This window comes from Rhinolophus ferrumequinum, chromosome 6 (assembly GCF_004115265.2).
Source record: "Rhinolophus ferrumequinum isolate MPI-CBG mRhiFer1 chromosome 6, mRhiFer1_v1.p, whole genome shotgun sequence".
Taxonomy (NCBI): Eukaryota; Metazoa; Chordata; class Mammalia; order Chiroptera; family Rhinolophidae; genus Rhinolophus; species Rhinolophus ferrumequinum.
In genome coordinates this window covers 52,817,096-52,838,297 of record NC_046289.1, presented here as the reverse complement: position 1 = coordinate 52,838,297, position 21,202 = coordinate 52,817,096, and the positions used below count along the sequence as shown (strand labels likewise).

Here is a 21,202-nt window from a genome sequence, read left to right as displayed (position 1 = left end):
ATAGGAAAAAAAAAAATCTTTCACTCCACCAGAAATTCATTTCTATTTTTTCAGTCATCCTAGGATGGGGTTTTTTGTTTTTGTTTTTTCCCCCTTTCCACCATTTATTCACCTGGAATCTTGTTGATGACTGCTGTAAACTGAAGCTCTAAATTTAACCAATTGCACTAATACCATTTCTTAAATAATCCGCCTGCTGATTTGTGAGGTCCCTTTTATCACATATTTGCATTATAATTGAAATACAACTTGATTATGATTCTAAAATTTTAAAAAGCATGAATGACAGTAACAAACAATATTTCGTTATTAATCATTACTAAACGTAATAGTTTTATATTTGGAAATCAAGGTATGAACAATTGCAGTCCAAAATTATGCAAGTCCAAAATATATTGTTTTGTTTTGTTGTCCATCTGTCACAATCACTCCAGAGCCCATCCATCTCTTATGGTACCACAAAGATTAATTAAACACATGTAATATAATCAAGTAGCTAACATACTATAGCCCTGACATCCCAGAACAATTTCCTGTAAAACTAACTGGATTTCTCTGGCTGGGTTTGGTTATAGTCCCTCATAGTTCATTGTCTACATCCACGAGATCAGTTGGCTGAGCAACCTAAGTTTTTCATATCGCATTGCTTATTTTCAACAACTGCTGTGTTTTCCCGAAATTAAGACCTAGCCAGACAACAGCTCTAATGCATCTTTTGGAGCAAAAATTAATATAAGACCTGGTCTTATTTTACTTATAGTAATATAATTTACTTATATAATGTAATACCTGGTCTTACTTTACTATAAGACCAGGTCTTACATATTATAGTAATATAATATAATACCAGGTCTTATATTAATTTTTGCTTCAAAAGACACATTAGAGCTGATTGTCCAGCTAGGTCTTATTTTCGGGAAACACGGTATAGAGAACTTATTCTATTATTTAGATAAAGCAAGACATAAGTTGTACCTCTATCCAAATAGGTTGAAACTTTAGAATATTCACATTTCACATCTCACTTCAGGAGTTAGGAATCCCAAGTGTCATTTTAGCTTAATTCCTTTCTGTCTTCAACTGCTTGGAATTTGGTAGCCTTATAGCTAGAGACTAAATCAAGCAAGCAATCAACCTAGCACAAACCTTTCCTTCTGTTAAACTTGCCTGCCAACTCATACCTTCTCTACAGTACATTAAGTGCTTTTGCATTTTTTTTCATATCAAAGGCTTTAGCACATCTTTTCTCAAAATGTGATTAGGCTTTGAAACAACCTGATAAAGAAATATAGAGCTCTCAGCTTCTCAGATTCTAAATGTAAGAAAAGCAAACATAACATTTTAATAAATTGCATAGATAAGTTCTTTTTCTATTTAAAAATGGGGATAGGAAGGTGGGAGACAGCGTAAAAAGGTAAAAGAATAGGGGCAAAAGGATGAGAACAAGAGAGCACACGACAATAAAACAAAAAGAGGACAGAGAAAAATTTCAGGGACACAAACTAGGAGGTTATGAATTATCTGCTATACACAACTTGTACTATGTGAACATGAATGCTGTTTGAGGAAATATTTCTCTTTTCATAATTCACTGGAAATTACCTCGTGTCTTATTTTAGACTAAACGATCCACACATAAAATACAAGTTTAAAGAAGTGGATATAATAAACCAATGCAGATATTTTGGGGCCTCAGAGAGTCTGCCTGAAGTAATGACTAGAAGGAGAGGAATTGGTGTTTGACTGTAAAGATGAAAAGGAAGTACAAGTGGAGTCATCCCACATTAGCTATCCCGCTGGAGGTCACCTGGAGGACAGAAAGCAAGGAATAGCTTAGGGGAGGGTCACAAACAGATGCTATAGGCCAACTTCAGAGGCAGAAGAATAGAAAAAAAGAAAGCGATGAAAGGAACTCAAAGAAAAACTGGGCTTAAATGTGCTAGGAGCAAAAATGGAACAAGAAAAGTAACGAGAGAAAACTGTAAATACTTATACACTGTTAAAACCTAACATTTAACACAACAAAAGTGTGGCCCTGATGTAAATTACCCACTAATGTTCAAGCCTGTACCCAAAGATTTCCTCATCATCATGATATATATAACCTATAGAATGAAAAACTATAAATCACTATGCATATACTGTATGAAATCCTCCAGAGAGGAAAAGTGTAAAAACAAAATTGCAGCCCCAAAGAAAAGTGGTACCCAACACTGGGATGGCAGTAAGAGTGGTAAACCACCCACCAGAGAACAAAAGGAGCTACCTTTCTATTTGGAGGTTCTTTGTATCCATTTTTTATAGGAGAAACTTTTTTTGGAGTGCTCTTTTTTGTTTAAAAACAAACAAAAACAAACAAACAAAAAAACAACTTTGAAAATCCCAGGGAGAAAGACATAGTAAGAACTTTATTGCTCTTGGAGGGGAGTGACAAGAAAGCCCTTTTTTTAAAAGAATTAAAATAGATATAAAAGCATAAGTGCTTAGTTAATCTTGAATTCTCTGGAAATGGCCTTCAAGCAAGAAATCACAGCATCCCAAAATTAAGTCTTAAGGATCATAGGCTGTCGATACGCCAGACCTTCCTAATGCTTTGTTTTCAAGTTAGGCTACATTGATCTGACATGTCATGATTTCCAGAGGTTAAAAATAAAAGTGTGGCAGTGACACGACAAAGTTTTTTCTCCTTCCCTATGTCCCCAATGAGAAATTATAAAGAAATTTAACAACTCTCTATTAAGAGCACTGAACAACAAAACATTGTATTACAAGGCAGTATACAATGTATACCAGTAAAATCTACCACACTAGGGAAAGGAGAACATGTAAGTGAGTTTCAGAAAAATGTTTCACACTGCAAACTAAAAAAACCCAACTTGAGGTTACACATACTAACTTTGAATTCTGATAAAATGATTTCTTTTTGGTATATTAAATACCAAACTAAGCTTTCTAAAAGGTCATCTATAAACAAAAACTTACAATAAGCTATACTTTTATACTATTGAAAATAGTATATCAAGAAAACCTAAGATTTTTAATGGTAAAAACAAGTTTGCTGTTTTTACTTATAAACTTCTACTACACTTAGTAACTTACACCTTAAAACACTACATGAGGGATTGGACAGTAGAAGGTGGGAAAAGGAATAGAAGGAAAATTGCACCAAACCCCCAACTAAAGGAACTTTGGCTGTTACTGAGTTAGCTGGTGCATTCATTCTGCACTGGGGAAATACCTGTGAGAGACACAATCACGGTCCTTATGGTGCTGATATTCTAACAGAAGAGACCAAGAAATTATATAATTTATTACGATTGTAATGCATGGCAACAAGAATTAGAACCTAGGAGAAGAGTGATTAAGGACCTAACTTACCTTAAAGATTCAGGAACGTCTCCTTCCTTTTGTAGTTAATTGAGCTAAGCTCTGAAGGAGAAGTAGAAATTTACTAAAGGGGGGGGGGCAGGGTGCAGGTTGGGAGAGCTTGTACCAGGCTGAAGGCCAGCAAGTGAAGGAAGGCAGGAACAAGGCCAATTAGAGATCTCAGAATGGTGTTCTAATCTATTAAAATCATGATCTAAATGCAATTACTTAATCAAAAGTTTGAGAATTCAAAAACAGTAATTTACAAAACTCCACTGCAAGAGGAAACCAAGGCTACTGGATTGTTATAAGGATAATCATTTGCATGGTCTTTAAAACAGTACTTCTATTGTGAATCCACAGTTTTTCATTCTGGTTATTTAAAATAACTGCATTATGTATGTAAAATATTTCACACCCTCACTTTTTACTAGTCTAGTTAGGTAATTTATTCCAAATTGCTGATGATTCATTATACTCCAACAGATTATGAACATTTAGTCTCTTTGATGGCAAATCTTTCAAATTTAGTAATAGCACCAAAGATACTGTACTTAATGTGCAAGTATGTCCCTTTAATAACAGAGCCTAATATGTTGCATCATTTTTTTAATACAGCTCTATTTAAAGAAAATGGTAACAGTTCTTGTTTATGATTATAACAATACCCTTAAAAATTTTGGAAAACAGAGACAAGGATAAGGAAAATGAAATCATTCATAGCTAACCATAACACCTTGAGACCACTACTTATTACTAATTAGAAGCATTTACTTCAACTTTTACACACACACACACACACACACACACACACACACACCCCTAGTGTGGAATGTCGGTATCCCATCACAACCTGGTCTCCCTGTCTCTGCCCTTGCTCCTCTAAAGTCTCTTCTTAACACAGCAGTCTAGTGAGCCTTTTAAAACCCCAGTTGGGTCACTTCACTCCTCTGCTCAGAGGCTTCCAATGTCTCCCATCTCACTCAGAATGAAATCCTAAGCCTTAGTGCTTACGAGACCTGCAAGGTCCTACAGAAATCCATCCCTACTCTACCTCTGACCTCACAGTGACCCTCTACCATCCTGTTACCACTTGGTCTCCTGGGGTGGCCTTCTCAGGACCTTTGCATTGGCTGTTCCTTCTGCAAAGGAACTCTCTCCCTTCAAATATCATCATGGTTCCCCCTATTGCAGTACAGTAATACAGTAATAAGAATCAAAAGTAATCATCTTGTAAACAGATGGTATGTTAAGGTAAAAAAGTTATTTGCATTTTATTGTGGTTAAAAAAATAACAGCCAACATTTATTGAGTACTCACCATGTGCCAGATTCTGTACTAAATGTTTTACATGAGTATCTCATTTGATCTTCACTCAACCTTATGAGATACGCACTATTTCCATTTTACTGATAAAGAAAACAATGTCAAAAGGTTAAGTTACCTGGGTGGCAAACCTAGGCAACTAACTTCAGAATGCATTATAATGACTTATGCTGCTACACTGGACTGCCTCTTCGTGATTCTGATGGTTTTCACTTTAAAATTGTGAAATGTGTAAGATTTAAAAAATAAAATTACTCTATTTTGTAAGCTTTTATGCTTGGCAGAGAAATTTTCTAACCATCTTAAAGAAACTTAATTTAAAACAGAAAGTACAATCATCTCACTGGTTCAAAATATATTACAGAAAAGTGACAGCTGACATTGTGCTCTATAATTACAAATGTATAAAGTAAAAATATATAAAAATGTGTGCCACAGGAAGACTCACATAAGTATTTGACCAGTTATAAAGTGCAAGGCAATACTTAGACAATTCTTTTAGTAGTAAGTATCTAAATAGAAGCTGTTTTTTTAAAATCACATCTAAAGTAATGCAAGCCTGGTCCACACAGGATAAAGGCAAGGAAAGACTGTAGAGAAAAATAGAGCCAAGAGTAACTTCATCTTTTGAGTTTACAGAAATCCATGTCCTATTGTTAAGCCTCACCAACATGTACACCAGAAATACTACCTCAAATGCTCCTATTGCCTTTGAACCTTCAGGATTGTAATTAAATAACCTTTCCATTTCTAATCAATCCAGTCAATATAATTCACTTTTCAACTGCTTTTTAAAAAAATCAAAACATTCTTACTAGATCATGGTGATGATTGCACAAATTTATAAATATACTAAAAATTTACCACTGAACTGCACGATTAAAACAGGTGAATTTAATGGTATGTAAATTATCTCATTAAAGCTGTTTTTTTTAAAAAATCAGACTCTACATAAGAAATGCTCAATAATTACTTGTAAAATTCTAAATGGAAGAAATGAAACAGTTTGTATATAAAACTGGGCACAAAATATGCGCATTTTCCCTTGAGCTCTTTATAATTTAAGTACCTCACCCCTTCTTTGCAACTTTTATAGCAAAGGTTGTGAAGTATGTTACAAGTAATTGGTTACTAAATGTTCAAGTACCAAAGTCTATGAATAATATACCTGTAGACAATATATATAATTGGGTCTTGTTTTTTTAATATACTTTGACAGTTTGTCTTTTAACTTGTGTATTTGGACACTCACATTTAAAGTGATTATTGCTATAGTTGGATTAAAATGTATCAAATTTGTAACTGTTTACCACTCACTGCCCTTTTTGTTTCATTTATCTCTTTTTGTGTCTTCTATTCTAGTTCTGCCTTCTTTGGTTTCATTTGAGCATTTTATGATTCCTTTTCCTCCATTCTCTTAACATATCAATTATACTTCCTTTTAAAATCTTTCTAGTGGTTACCCTAGGGTTTGCAATGTAGTTTTAAGTCCACTTTCAAACACTACTGCTTCACAGTTAGTGCAAGTCCTTTTTTAAGAGTATTTCTCCCTCCCACCCCTTATAACATGGTTGTCATTCATTTCACTTATCCATAAGCTATAATCACCAAATACATTATTTTGAACAAACTATTATCTATTAGATCAATTAAATATTAAAGCATTACTTCATCTTCATTTATTCCTTCTCACTCATCTTCATGTAGATCTGAGTTTCTGACTTGTATCATTTCCTTCTCTTTATAGAACTTCTTTTAATATTTCTTACAAAGCAAGTCTACTAGCAGCAAATTACCTCAATTTTTGTCTGAGGAAGTTTCAACTGACATACCTTCAAGCTGAGTCTTTCCTCAGTCATGTCCAGTCTACTGATGGACCATCAATGGTATTCTTCATTTCTGCTACTGTGTGTTTGATTTTTAACAATTCCTTTGGATTTTTAGAGCTTCAACTCCTCTGCTTGCATTACCCACCTGTTCTTGGATGTTTTCTACTTTTTTTCATTAAAGTCCTTAGCATGTTAATCACAGTGGTTTTAAATTCATGGTCTGATAATTCCAAAAATCTGTGCTATATCTGCATCTGGTTCTGATGCCTGGTTTTCCTCTTCAGATTGTGTCTTCTGCCTTTTAGCATGCCTTGTCATTTATTGTTGAAAGCCAGACAATATTGGGTAAAAGGTACTGAGGTAAACACGAGGTTTTATGTTTATCTGGCTAGGAGTTAGGCTGTGTTTACTGTGGTGTCTGAGGCTAATATTTTCTCTAACGTCCTTGTTTTTGTCCCCCATGTTCTTTTTGGGAGTCCCTAGACTCCTTAAATAAGGTCTGAAGCTTATGGTTGTTTTTATCAGTAATCCTATTATATTATACAGGAACCCCACTGCTGTGGTGATAATGTGGGGTGGGAGTGAGCCAGATTGGGGATTTTCCTTCCCTCGGGCTAATGAGGCTTTGGTAAAGCCCCAGTTGGTTAGGCTCTGGTAAAAGAGCTTCCCTTAAGGCAGGCCTTGTTAAAAAGAAGAGAGAGCTCTGGGCTATTTCAAAATGGCTCCTTTTCTCCTCCTCCCACTGTCCCTGCCACCCATGCAGGAAGTAAGAGGTTTTTCTTACTGGTAGAATCTGATAGGGCTCCAGGTAAAACTCAGGAAAGTGTGGGGACTTCCCTAAGGCTGAGACACTCTCAAGCTAGCCCATGCTGAGTCTCCAGCAATTCATCAGTTGTACTTTAGAAAGTGCTCCCATCCATAGTGGCTTTAGCTTTGAGCTTCTGCCAACTGTAAGCTATGATTCTCTGTATCTGCCTGTCTGTCTCCAGTTTTCCAGGCAGCAGTTTGCCCCGTGACCTCCATTCTCTGTGGATCTAAGAAGAGTGGCCGATTTTCAGTTTGTTTGACGTTTTTTTCTTGTGATGACAGGAGTGACAACTTCCAAGCTTTGTGTCAGACCAGAAACCAGAAGACACTATACTTTATCGTCTTCACTGGAAGTTGAGTTAAGACTATCCACAAAATATAACTCTCACTCATTTGCATTCTCATATGCTTTACGCATAATCCTGCGTTTACCCAAGGGAGACAGGACCATATCAAGCAGGTGACTATCATCCATTGTTTGCCAGTAAAGGGAGTGAAGACTGATTGAGAACTGATATCTGTATCCTTTGAGTAGTTTTCTCAGCATGGCAATGAGATACAGGAGTCCACGCACTGCTGCCCAAGGGCCCAAACCTGCCAGCAGTAGAACAACTCTGGCCATACCCATTCATTTATATATTGTCTAGGGCTACTTTCCTGACACAATGGCAGAGTAACGTAGCTGCAACAGAGCTTGCAGCTCTGTTTTTGGCTTTCTCCTGCAAAGCCAAAAATACTACTATCTGGCCCTCTCAAGAAAAAGCTTGCCAACTCCTGGGTTATGCATCCCACATTTTCTTGCACATGTGATCACTGGTATTGTGTGTGTGTGTGTGTTAGTGTGTGTGTATCTTTTAATTGATGACCTGGGCTGAGTGCAATAATGACTCTGCACTATTTAATTTTTATTCATCAATTCATTTTACATACAATTACTGAGACTAACAATTTTAGTTTCGTGGAAATCTTTTACAACACAGTGTAAATGATGCTATAGCAGAATTATATTCAAATACTATGAAAATTAAAATAAACGAGTCATTAACTCTACCTGAGGTACTCAAGGATTAATACTAAAGTTCTGCCACAGAGTACTTTGGCTTAATATTTCTTTATTAGAAGATCCTTCCTCTAAGCTAGTGGTTCTCAAATTTCAGTATCTATCAGAATCATCTGGAGGGCTAGTAAAACAAAGACTGTTGGTCACACCCCCAGAATTTCTATTCCAGTAAATCTAAGGTGAAGCCCCCAAATTTGCATTCTAACAAGTTCCCAGGTGATGCTAATACAACATTTTAAGAAACCACTGCTCTTAACAAACCCCGTAGAATCATATAAAGACAATTTTTAAGCTGAAAGGGTCTTTTAATCTAGTTGTTGTACCTCTCTGAAAGGATATCAGACCCCCCAAAAAATCAAACAAACAAAAAGGCTCTATGTCAGATAGAAAGTCCTAGCAAACTAGGTGCTTTTTATGAATTTGAAACACTCCGGGCCCTCAGAATTGTTTTCCTGTTTGAGTCATTCCCACCTCACTTCCCAGATAAAGCCACCTCCCTCCGTTATGTGCCCTTAACTCACAGGTTTCCTCTGCCGTCCATCTTTAGGCTTTAGCCATGACTAACCGGTTACCTTAGCCTTACGTCTTGGCTTCTAAAATAAATACCAGGTCAAACCCTCCCCCAGGACCACACTTTAAAGAAGTGATCTCCACTTCAATGTTAAGGACTGTGTGTGTCGAGGGTGCGACGGGGGATGGGGGTGTCTTCAAAATTTCTTGGGAATTAGGTCGGGACACAGATATAGCTGATCAGTCCACAAAACCCTAACTAAATACTACTGTATACTTATTCATAAAAGGTTATTGAACTACGTAGTAGTCATCTCAGTATTTTAAAAATGAGAGACACAATGGCTCTCACTTCGGACATACCGGAACTCGTACATTATTTTTCATCTAGATATACAGTGAAAGATATTTGACTAGTAGAACTGAAACTCTAAATAAATGATTACTTCAGTTTTATCAATGCAATTAAAAAAATTGTTTCTGTAAAACAACATGAGTTTAACAACCTGTTTGGGGAGAAAATTACCACATTAAAAATATTAAATATAGAAACTTTAATATATAGAAGAAAAATAATAAAGCGCCTCTAAGAATATAGTAGACAAAAATGGTACTAGTGAGTACCTACTGCTAGATGAGAAATAGATACAAAAGGTGTTGCCCCTAGCTTCAAAGATCTTGTTAATTAAAATGGCACAGGGAAAAAAAATTACGAGTGTGTAAGTGCTTAATTGTACAGAACTCACTATATACAACATGAAGTCAAGAAAAGGCCAATGTGGACTGGAATAGCTAAAGAATGTTTCATAGTATAATGATTTGAGCAATGACTTTAAAAATGGTTAAAGTATGATTAGGTAGGATTTGAAAACAGAGAAGTGGAAATTCCAGAAAAGATATAAAGGAATGAAAGCAGGATGACAAAAATAGAAGACAAACAGTGAAGTGGAGCTGAATACTGGGGAACAGCAAAAAATAGGGTTGGATTGAATGTATGGGGCTAGATTATACAGGCCTTTGAAAGCTGATGGAAATCTTTAGATACGACACGGAGGGCAAGGCGAAATTGAAGGTTTTTAGAAGGGAATTACCTGAAAAAAGGATGTTTTAGAAGACTTAGTTTGGCAGTGATATACAGCAAAGTTCAATCGGGGGCAGGGGGAAAGCCAGGGGCAGACAGTGGCTATGCTGGTGCTGTAATATTCCAGGAATGAGATGGTAAAGCACTGAGCTATCTATGGTCCTGGAGTGGAAAAGAGAAAATAAGGAGAAACTTAAGTGACAGCGCAAACTTGGCAACTTGTTAAAATACTGGGTATGGGATGGGGATAAGAGAAAAATCAACTATGAAACCAATGTTGCTAGCCTGACAGAATGTGGTATCTACTACCAAAAGAAGGAGAAGAATTGGAAATGAAAGCAAATTGAGGCAGCAAGGCACGATGGCAAAGAAGAAGGGCTACTGTGAAAAGGCCAAGCTTACAGTGACAATGGTAGCGCCCTGTACTCTGGAGAAGGAATGAGTAGATGTGGTTCGAGTTGTCTGTTCAGCCTATCTATTTCTTGACGTTAGCAAAGAAGTGAAAAGAGGAAAACAATGGATGGCTGAGAAATAAGTGTCTGGATATTCAAAATTAAAGAGCATCTAGAGGAAAGGGAGCTGGAAGAAAAAAAAAGTTAATCAGAGGTAAGGTCCACAAAAACAGGGATCTCGTATCCTTGCCCAGGGAATCCCCAATGCCAGGCAGAGTAGCTGATACAAAAGCAACTCTCAAAAAGGAATGAATGAGAATTTCCAAAGGGCGAAGGAATCAAAGTGAAAAAAAGTTAGAGACATAATGAAAGATAAAGACTGAAAAAAGGCCACTGAGTTGGCAAGAAGAGCAGGAAGCCAGATGCAAGAGTTGAAAAGGACAAGAGCACAGAGAGATCTAACGAAGTGGAGATGGTAAGCTGATGGAGAGAGGTCAGCTAAAAGGAAGAGTAGCAGGACAGACAAAGGGCATTCTTTTACTTGTTTGGATATTTTTCCAAATGAAAAATAACACCTGCTCATTTAAGAAAATGTGGAGACTGAAACAGGAGAAAAAAAATCATAGTGTTCCACCACCTAAATGCAAACACAGTTAACACTTTTAAAATGTATGTTCAAACTTATTCCACCAAAACAATGAGTGGGCTTACATATCATACAACTGAATAGAACTTGAGGGGAGGGAAAGGGATAAGGAAAACAGCAAAACCAGCGAGCAATGGTTACTGTATTTCTTAAATTTTTTCTTAGTGGTCAATAAAAGCACTTTCCTGCTTTAATTATTTTTTATTATTGAGAGTAAAGATTTTTGCATATTTGTTAACTGTTCATATTTTTCATCTTATAAAATGAGTATTTACATTCTTCATTCACTTACCTACTGACTTTTTCTCTTATGACTGAGTGAGCTCTTTAAGTCACTGAGAGATCAACTCTTTGTTTTACTGCAAAACCTTTTTCTCCAAGGTTGTTTGCTGTTGTTTTAAGGAAGTCAGTCATAGGCATGTATAGTCACAGGAAAAGCAGCAGTGGAAAAGAACCGTTTGATGACGGTGACCAAAATGGGGTATATGTTGGAACAAATTCCATAAATACACGGAAAAGGATAAATCCAAAACGGGAAAACAAACTGCATCGGATAACGGAAAAGTCCATAGACAGAGATGCTAAGATACAGGAGCTGAGATATGGGATGAATGATATAGGAGGGACCTCACACCAAACATTCTAATTCTCTTCACGCAATGGCCATCCTTCAGGAGAGTCAATTCAGGGCACACAGTCCTCTTCCAAGGCTGTTACAGGAGCAGTTCCTGGTCCTCTGTCCCCGTTCCCACCCACCCCATCCCTTTCTTCTCTACTGTTACTCTATATTCTTTCTTCTACCTTTGTCCATTAAAATTTAAGTGAGAGGATTGTGATTGGTGGGAACCCCACTCCTCAGTCAAGCCAATTTTGTCCTATTTTCCTCTAATTATTCTCATTACCAGCAAAGCTTACCATCATCAACAACTCTCAGTCTAATTTCTGCTAGTGGAAATAAAGATTTCCCAGTAAGCACATTGATAAATGTATCTGGATCAATAGCTCACCCCTTGACTTTTTTACTAAGGCCACCACTCTGAATTTTGCCAACAATAATATATCCTCACTGAATCCCTCTCTCTTCTAATTCTGTACTTGTTTATACCATTGCTTATATCGTCAATGCATTTTACAAAATCTTACTTTTGTTAAATTCAATTGATGATGCACACAACTATTCACACAAGGAGTGAATGCTTTCAAGACAGACATGGTGTCTTATTATTTTTTAATCTTCCTACGTCTATATGTAGTACACATTAAAATTCCCATGTCTATATGTAGTAGATAAATGGGTCCTGCATTCGGTTTTCCTTGACCACTTTCGATTCTGTAAGTTCCGGATGAGTCTTTGACCTTCGCACTCCTTTGAAATATGTGTCTACAGAATGTGGCCAAACACTCCTTACTAATATCTCCTCCTTCAGAAAAAGGGATCACACATTTACTAATCTGACAGTTAAATGAAACACCAACTTAACTCCAAGCAAGATGTCACTGAAGTGACACTCTTATCTAAGTAAACTTTTAAAATTTCATATATACTGCAAAAACAATGGCAAGTTCTTGGCTATTACATAATATTTTACTGTCATATTGTAAATTACTTATTATGTAGTGTTTGTTTTGTTTTAGACTTATTGTCTCTGAATTTCTATGAACTTTACATATTAGAAAATGAGAATGTTTCACTTAAATTCAGTAAAAATTCACTAAAATGGACTCATCTCAGGTAAGACCAGTCTAAATTAATGGGGGGGGGGAAATTTATACAACTCAGATTCATTGTTCCCCGGGAGTTGGGAAAAGTTTCACCGAAGCAGTGGCGCACGAGTTGGATCTTAAAGGTAGATACTTATACCAGCAGAAAAAAAATTTTTTTAAGGTAGCAGGTAAAGAGACCCACATAAGCATAATTAGAGAAGATAATGAAAGCAAAGAAAAAGATAGGGCAAACTGAAGTAGTGACTTTATATAGTAATTTCCTGTTCTCATCTTGTAGCTACGGTATTACCATACGGTATTACCAGGTGATCAAAGTAGGAAAGTCACAGAAAAATAGTAACAACACAAGTAGAGAAAGAAAACCCAAACCTAAGTACTCTCCATGCTTAGTATGTGTCTTAAATTTAGGTATCCTAAATGGCAATACCATAGCCCTAGGGACTAATACCCTCTAACATGACCAACAGTTCTAATGCTTTGCCTATAAGAGCTCAGAAAGAAAAGGGGAGGTAATTATAGGTCATAAGTACCATCACTTCCTATCCCCACGCCCTAGGTAGCCATTGCGAATCAATCAGATTTAGCATGCAAATTCAAACCAATTTGCTAATCCTGTTATTAGAATGAGTGTAAAAATATGTTTTGCTCTCTGAACCCTTGCTATCCAAACTCAGACTACGAATGGGTTTAGGTAAACATATATATTTTAGATAAGACTATTTGGAGATGGTATTTCACAGCATATGAATTCTTGTCTCCCAAAATTCCAAGACATAATAGATTGCAACCTGTCACTCTGACCTCTCACTCTTCGAATTCAGAAACCAAATAGAGAATCAAATAGCAAGGAATATCTGTATGTTTTCAGTTTGTTCTAAGATACTAGGAATATCACTTCCCAGACAACTTTTTGTAATATATATAGGAGCCACCGTAATCGATACCTGGTAGAGGTATTATGCATAATTAACCAAACCTCATTGTTTTCTATTTTCTCTTATAAATAGGAGGTACATAGGGGTGGCCGGATGGCTCAGTTGGTTATAGCGCGAGCTCTTAACAAGGTTGCCCGTTCAATTCCCCCATGCGATGGTGGGCTGCGCCCCCTGCAACAAGACTGAAAACGGCAACTGGACTTGGAGCTGAGCTGCGCCCTCCACAATAAGACTGAAGGACGACTTGACTTGGAGCTGATGGGCCCTGGAGAAACACACTGTTCTCCAATTAAAAAAACAAACAAACAACAACAACAACAACAAAAAAAACGAGGCACACAGATAGGCCAGGAAACAGAAAAAGTAAATGGCTCAAGAAATAAAAATTAAATTGTTTTCAAGCTTTGATTCATGTGGGTTAAGGTTAAGTGTTAACTATCTTAATCTTAGCAGTCAAGTGTATTAAGACTTCAGAGCTTATTGTTCTTTATTTATTACCCTGCACAGGGTAGGAAGATTCTTCCACCTATTGGTCCACGCTACTCATCCTTAACCTGAACTCTTAGAACCCTTGAGATAGAAAGACTGGTTGAACAGGAGGCACTAGATAAGGAGGCACTAGTTTACTGTCGGAGGTACAGAGTAATCATCTTTTTGTTTTGTTCTTCTTTGTACTTAGAAAGAACACTCTGTCACAATGATGCGCAAATGTCTACCCTCAATGAAGAGGAAAAGTTGTGAAGCTCCACCCTACCCGAAATTATTCTGGAAAGAATACACACCTTTCTTATTTACCTAACCACGTTTACAATACAACATTCATCACTGCCTTAAAATATTATTACTACAGGAACAAGGTCCCGTGTGAGGTGCTTACAAGAACTGAGCACCTCTTTATAAACAAAACACGCACACAAATAACCACCAGTGCAATCTCTCAACTGGCAACTAGTAAACTCCCCAACAACAGGGATTACTGAATAGCCTTACATATTTTTGCATAATCAACAGCTCTTAGAACACTTTAAATGTAATACATGCTCAATAAGTATTTGCAGACTGAATCTCATACAACAGACCTCTCACACAAGGTAGCAATAAATGAATAACACCTTTAGATAGTCCTCCAGAGCTAACACCCAAGGAAACATTGACACATCCTAATAATCCATCCTTTGGAAATGTTCTGCTGATTGACTGTGATCAGTTAATGCTGTTAGTCCTCACTATGCTTATAGTATACTTTATTATTGCTGTCAATATTAATTTAGTAACAAGAGTCATAATTTAAGCTAAAAAAAAAAACTTGTTGTAAGGTCATCTAATATAAACCTTTCATTTTCTGGACAAGGAAACTAAGGTCTACTTTTCCTACAATTGACACTTTGATACTGGTCACCTTTTTCCCAGGTCTCCTAACTGAATAAAAGAGATGTTTTATTGCACATTTTTGCTGAGGTTAATACTGAAGGTTAGTCTTACAAGTGAATGGACATTCGTCAAATGCCAGTCTCCTACATATGTAGTATTTTGTATATGGCTGGTACTCAGGTTAAGTACCAACACTGTTCTTGCTTAAAGTGCTCAATTTGAGTAAATGACAATATTCATTTTAATTATTTTCATTTGTACAATTTTAATGCGCAATCACTAATATAAAAAGTGATTTGATGTATGTTTTTATTCAAAGCATATTTCATAACAAATAATACACTTCTGCCTTTTCTACCACTGTGAAGCTCATTTTCCCCTGTAATACTAAAAACTAATAGTGATAGAGAAACCAAATCAGTTCTGTACATAACATCATTAAAGACACCTCCCAATGAGGAGGGCAAATTGGTCAATTATTTATACACAGACACCCATTACCTATGCTAAACAAGGCCAGAAAAGGGGGCTTGAAATTGCTTTTCTGGTCAGTATAGAAGACAATTTCATCAGTTTCAAATCATAGAGGAGAGCAAGGAACTGCCTTCTTTCTGGAATAAAAACAGTGTTGGGATGCAACCATCACATCTGGCCTCAAAAAAGCATCCAGTCTTTGGTGTGCTTGATATGGAAGACAGACTGAATTCAGGGTAGATAGCATGTCAACCAACTAATCAAAAAATATGCAAGCCAGTTGATATACTAATCAGTCTCTAATTTTAAAGCAAAATGAAGATCATGCGCTATGGTTAAAATAAACTCTAAAGTTATGAACTTTATAGTAAATGTTTCCCACTGCAGCTGAAGGAACTTATAATAAAGAGCTAACAAATTGCCTGACCTAGCTAATAAATTGTCTGACCCAGACCCAAGGACAAAACTTAACTACTAAGTTCTAGGACAGGGGACAGAAATCTGGACTAATATGGCATCACTATGTAAACCTGAGGATCACCATACTTTGCTCATTGTAACTAAGAAATAAGTTGAATAAAATTGCTCAATTTGGGATTAAATTAGAATTTAGACAATATCCCAAATGGTCCACATATATTCTACTTTGATTATAATTCTAAGTCTAAAATGCACTAGATTCAGAAGTCTGTATGACTTATAAGACTGAATAAAGACAGGGAGCTCTGGCCCATGCACTGCTTCTAGGGTCTGATAATAAATCAGAGGAATTCAATTTATCTGTTTCCATAAAGTGGGCAGAACAATCACACATCTTTAGGACTGTTTTAAGAAATGATTTACAAGGTCTTATTTGCAAATAAAGAGTTACATAAATGAAAATAACAATTGATAAAAACTAATTCTTTCCCGAATCCCTGAATTTTTTGAGTAAATACAGTATTAGAAAACTTTCTACAATGAAACATCAGTGTTTCTTTTGAATTTCTAGGTAAAGGTTTAGAGTCTATATTACAGCCTGATTGTAAATATGTTTGTTACTCCCTCCCATGTAAGTATGATTATTCTTAGATCTAACTAATCACAAAGAAGATTGTAAATGTAATTTTTTCTATCGTATTTTTTCCACAGCTATTTTATTCTACCAGGGTTTCAAGTAAAACTGCTTCAAAATGGAAAAAAAAAATCACTTAGTAAAATTTTGTTTGTTTAAATACAATTTTCTTTTTTCTTTCTTTTTTTTTTAAAAAAAACTATGAAGACACTGGGAGATAAGAGGAAAGAAAAATTTCCTTTGGTATTCTTTTTTTGGGTAACGAAAGAGGGGTGCGATGTAAATTAAATAATTTACCGTGAGGTTAGGTTCTGGCTTTGTTTTAGGTTGCCAGAATGAGTCTTCACTTACCAAAAAGATATGGGCTACTAGTTTTCTTTTTTGAATGAAAAGTTTATATTATAATTCTATTGTTTACAAAATATGCAGAACATTCTTACAGCATATTCAGGATTAAAACACACCTCTGTAAGTAAAGCTCCTTTTAAGTGAGTAGTGCAAGGCATCTGGATCTTTGTCCATAGAGTGGGAATGAGGAAGATAAAGAAAGATGCAGGCCTGGTAACTTGGACTTCCGTTGAAGACATTCATAAGTATGTCACACAAACATTACAATACTACCAAGTTAGGAGTATTTTTATTTTCTAGACCTATCTTAAAAATACATATATCCAATTCTTACAAAATACGGTTCCGATCTCACTAAATACCATAATTTCAACTTTGAATACGTCATCTTTTTTTCAAAGACTCATTTAATGCTTGAAATTACCATGGGCATACTTTTATCAAACAGCATTTTAGTTTAACAAACAAAAGTAAATAATTATGAAATGATATAATAAAGAACTCATTGTCCAGCTAAAGGCCTAAATCACATAGTGTATTTATATTTGTAGAATAGGACAAGTACAGACTTGTTTGTGATCTCCAAGTCCAATAATTTAGAAACTCTGATCTGCCTAAATGCAAAACCCATTTAATAATTTTTAAATTTCACATTTCTGTTCAATGTAATTTCAAATTCTCATTAGTGATGTTACCAAAGATTGACATACGAAGTAGTACAAAACTGATAATCTCTCAGAACATGACCAGGTGATAAAAAAAAGGTGGTAAAAAGATATTGTTGCCTCAAAAAATGTGAAATGAGACACCTAAAGAGTTGCAATCTTAGCTATTAAAAAAGATTTCAATTTAACATACATGTACTACTTTTTAGGAAGAGATGGTATTGAAGGAGCTTTCACTTTTTAACGTCTTTATGTAAAGATTAAAACCTGTACATTTGGGGATTAAGATGATTGTTGCCCGTTATTTTTTCAGAGCAAGTATCAAAAACTGAAGGGCACTCCACGATAAGTTTTTCTCACATTAAAGTCAGCACAGTTAAGTTGCAATGAATTTGTAAACATATATGATTAATGAAAGAATAATTAAAACAAATCATTTACCAAAAAGAGCACTCCGCTATCATTATTATTGAAACACTTCAATCAGCTGCCTATATGACTTACTCTTATTTTCAAAATATAAAATGAAGGTTCTTTTTCCCTTACTGTTTTCACAATAAATTAAAATGTGTATTGCTAACTCAACTAACACATTGCCTATCTCAGTCTTTTCCCTGGCTATTCTTTTAAATTTGTGTTTCTTAAAAGATTTTAGTCCTTTTAACTGTGACATCCCTTACCTGAATGTAAAAACCAAAGTGCTTAATTCAATTTAATGATGATTTCAGGAATACTAAAGTTAAACTAAGTTAACAGGGGGAAAAAACCACTCTGGTTTCTGGAAACCTTGATGGTAAGTAGGATATTAACCATCTCTTCCTTTAAATTACAGCTTTAAAAGGGGGGTGAGGGTATCCATTGAAGAATAAATAAAGCTCTCTCTCTCTCTCTCTCTCTCTCTCTCTCTCTCTTTCTCACACACACACACACACACACACTGACACACACACACACACACACACACACACACACGACAATCCTATTTATCTGACCTATTCAAGTAGCCACAACAGGACTATTGTCAAAGCCAAAAATATTCTCATTTAAAATATTTAAACTTCATTTTAAAATTAAAACTGAAAGCAAGATACTCAGCTGCCAACTACTGTGTAGTATGAAACTATTAAAGCCTGCACTGACCTACTTCATATCATCATCATGACAATATGGATGTATGCCAAGAAAATAATGAAAATTACTATATAACAAACCTTAATTTTTTTATATAAAAATTGTCACTGTTTAGAAGTGTGTAAATATTGTACTGCAATGCCAGCCGTTTTATGATACATTACTTTTTAAATTGCAATATAAAAGAAGTTTTGATATTTTAGTAGTCAGATTCAATGACAGACATGCAACATTTCATTTTTAAAATCAGATTTTTTATACCATATTTAATTCTATTTTTAAACTACTATTAAAAGCAGTCTCTTAGACCAAATTCCAAATATTGCTTTCCATTTTTAAAATAGCTCTACATTTTAAAAAAAATGTCAGCTAATGAAGAATACTGCAAAAAACAATGCAAGTTCACATTCAAAGAATATGTGTAATGGCTCTAACAGGATAGACTTAACTCAATGTATTTAATTATTAAAAGACTGCCACCAGCCTTTCACAGTTTAATGCGGAAATACTGGAAATTCTCATACAAGAAAGTACAGGAACAGCAAAAGCTATTTCATCTAGTTTCTAAAAAAGACACACAAAATGGCAACACATTTATTTTAAATTAAAAACCACTTTACAGTGTAAACTACCACCTTAAAATAAAATATATTAAATATACTAAAGAAGCCCTTTCTTCACAATCAATGGAAATAATAAACTCCCTGAAAGAGAAATTTAATCTGAGAATAATGAAGGCAAAAACATCCAGAAACAGCAGCTAAAGCAACTGAAAGGAAGAGGCACATTAGGTTTTGTGCTGCCTATTAATATTCCTGCGCACAATGTCTGTTTGGTGAAAATTCACAATACACTTCTTCCTCCTGTATGACTGCAAAAAGGAGTAAACACATTTCAGATTCCTCAGTCCCAAATTCATGCTACTACCATCATGCAAGATGACTTAATTTCGACCCATATTCCTCTCACACATAAGTGAAAACCACAAATAACTTGTTTATCTGCACTCACAATTAAAGAGGGGGTAAAAGCATTTGGGGGCTATGGAGACTAGGGGCTGATGCAAAGTCCCCACACCTCCAGAGGCCCTGTAAATATGCACCCGACTCTGGATACCCACATTCAATGAAAGCATCAGCCTGCTCCTCCGCTTCCCCGCCCGCCGCCCTCCACCCCCTTTGCAGCAGAAATGTGCCTGGGCTTTTTTACCCCAGCGATGGAGGATCCTCTTACCAGATGGAGTTCTTGATCTCGTGTTGCAGCGCGCTGGCCTCTGTCCCTGGCAGCCCAGGCACAAGGGCTGGCAGAGCCACCCCCGAGTTGGGGGCGTTGGGGGGAAGCTGCTGATGGGCATCAGGCTGCTGTGGTGGCGGCTGTTGTTGTTCCTCTGCCATCGCTGCTGGAGGGGTGGGAGGGAGGGAGGGAAAATGGGGGCGCGGGGAAGGGTGAGGAAAGAGACGGGGAGGGGAGGACGAAGGGGGATAGGAGGAAGGGGGAGGGGAAGAGGAGGAGGAGGAGGAAGGAAGCTGGATAAGCTAGGCCTTTACCCCAGGGCTCGAGTGAGTCGCTTTCGCCTGCCGCCTGGGGGACATCACCGGGGAGACCCAGCGGCTCCTTACGGCCAGGGCGCTTCACCGCGGGAGAGGCATGGCGGCGCCCCTCAGCCCCCCGCCGCCGCCTCCTCCAGTCAGCGGCCGGGGCTGGGGGCGGTGAGGAGGGGGCGTCTGAAGACGAGGTGGGGGGGGCAAGGCTCCCCCAAATCCAAGGAGAATGGTTGCTTGGGGACTTCGCGGCCCGGCCTTCCTTTCTTGCCCCCGGGGCTTTCTACTCCGGGAGCCCCGCGCTGCTGCAGCCCCAGGCTCAGCTCCACGCCACTCCCCACGCCACCGCCGCTCGCTCCCGGCCCCGCCGCCGCCGCCGCCGCCGCCGCCGCCGCGGCCACCGCTGCCCTGCCAGCCCCCGAGGCAGCCCAGCGCGCGCAGCCGCACTGCGGCCCGGAGCAGACGGCAAAACACCTACCGCTCTGCCGGGCTGGGGTGGGGGTGGGGGGGTACGGGGGGGGCGTGGACCGGGTGTGCGGGTGACGGGTGCGGGGGCCTGGGAGGGGGGCGCACGGGTGCGGAGGGCGGCGCGGGCCAGCGGGACCCAGAACGCGCGCCGCCGGGGAGGAGGAAGGGACTGGCCGAGCTGGTGGAGGAGAGCAGGAAAACGTGGGGGAGGTGCTGGCGAGAGAAAGAGAACTTGCGTGAGGAGGAGGAGGAGGAGAAACCAAATATAATATTTGGCGTGGAAATGGGATTTTTTTTTTCGCATCTTCAAAACAAGGAAAGTAAAATTAATCAGCATGATCGCCCCTCCCCTCGACAAGTGAGGATTGCTTTCGCCCTGGGTAAATGGAGAGAATTTAAGCAGGTAAGAGGATAACCTGACTTTTCAGAAGCCCCCAAAGAAAAACACCCGTTGGAATTAACCACCATATAGG

The 21,202-nt window shown here is 37.5% G+C and overlaps 1 protein-coding gene across 3 annotated transcripts in view; it reads right to left on the bottom strand.

Annotated features, from left to right (window-relative positions):
- RFX7 (regulatory factor X7) overlaps positions 1-20,646 on the bottom strand; it is a 96,031-nt gene extending 75,385 nt beyond the window's left edge. Inside the window, exons 1-2 of one of the 3 annotated variants that reach the window (XM_033108254.1) lie at positions 20,268-20,646; positions 19,954-20,119 (exon numbers count right to left, since the gene is read on the bottom strand). In XM_033108254.1, the coding sequence (XP_032964145.1) occupies positions 19,954-20,114 (161 nt within the window). In that variant the 5' untranslated portion in view covers positions 20,115-20,119; positions 20,268-20,646. Of the gene's footprint in view, positions 1-19,953 lie in introns of all 3 variants that reach the window. The other 2 variants (XM_033108253.1, XM_033108252.1) reach the window with 2 other exon arrangements.
- Between the last annotated feature and the right edge of the window lie 556 nt (positions 20,647-21,202).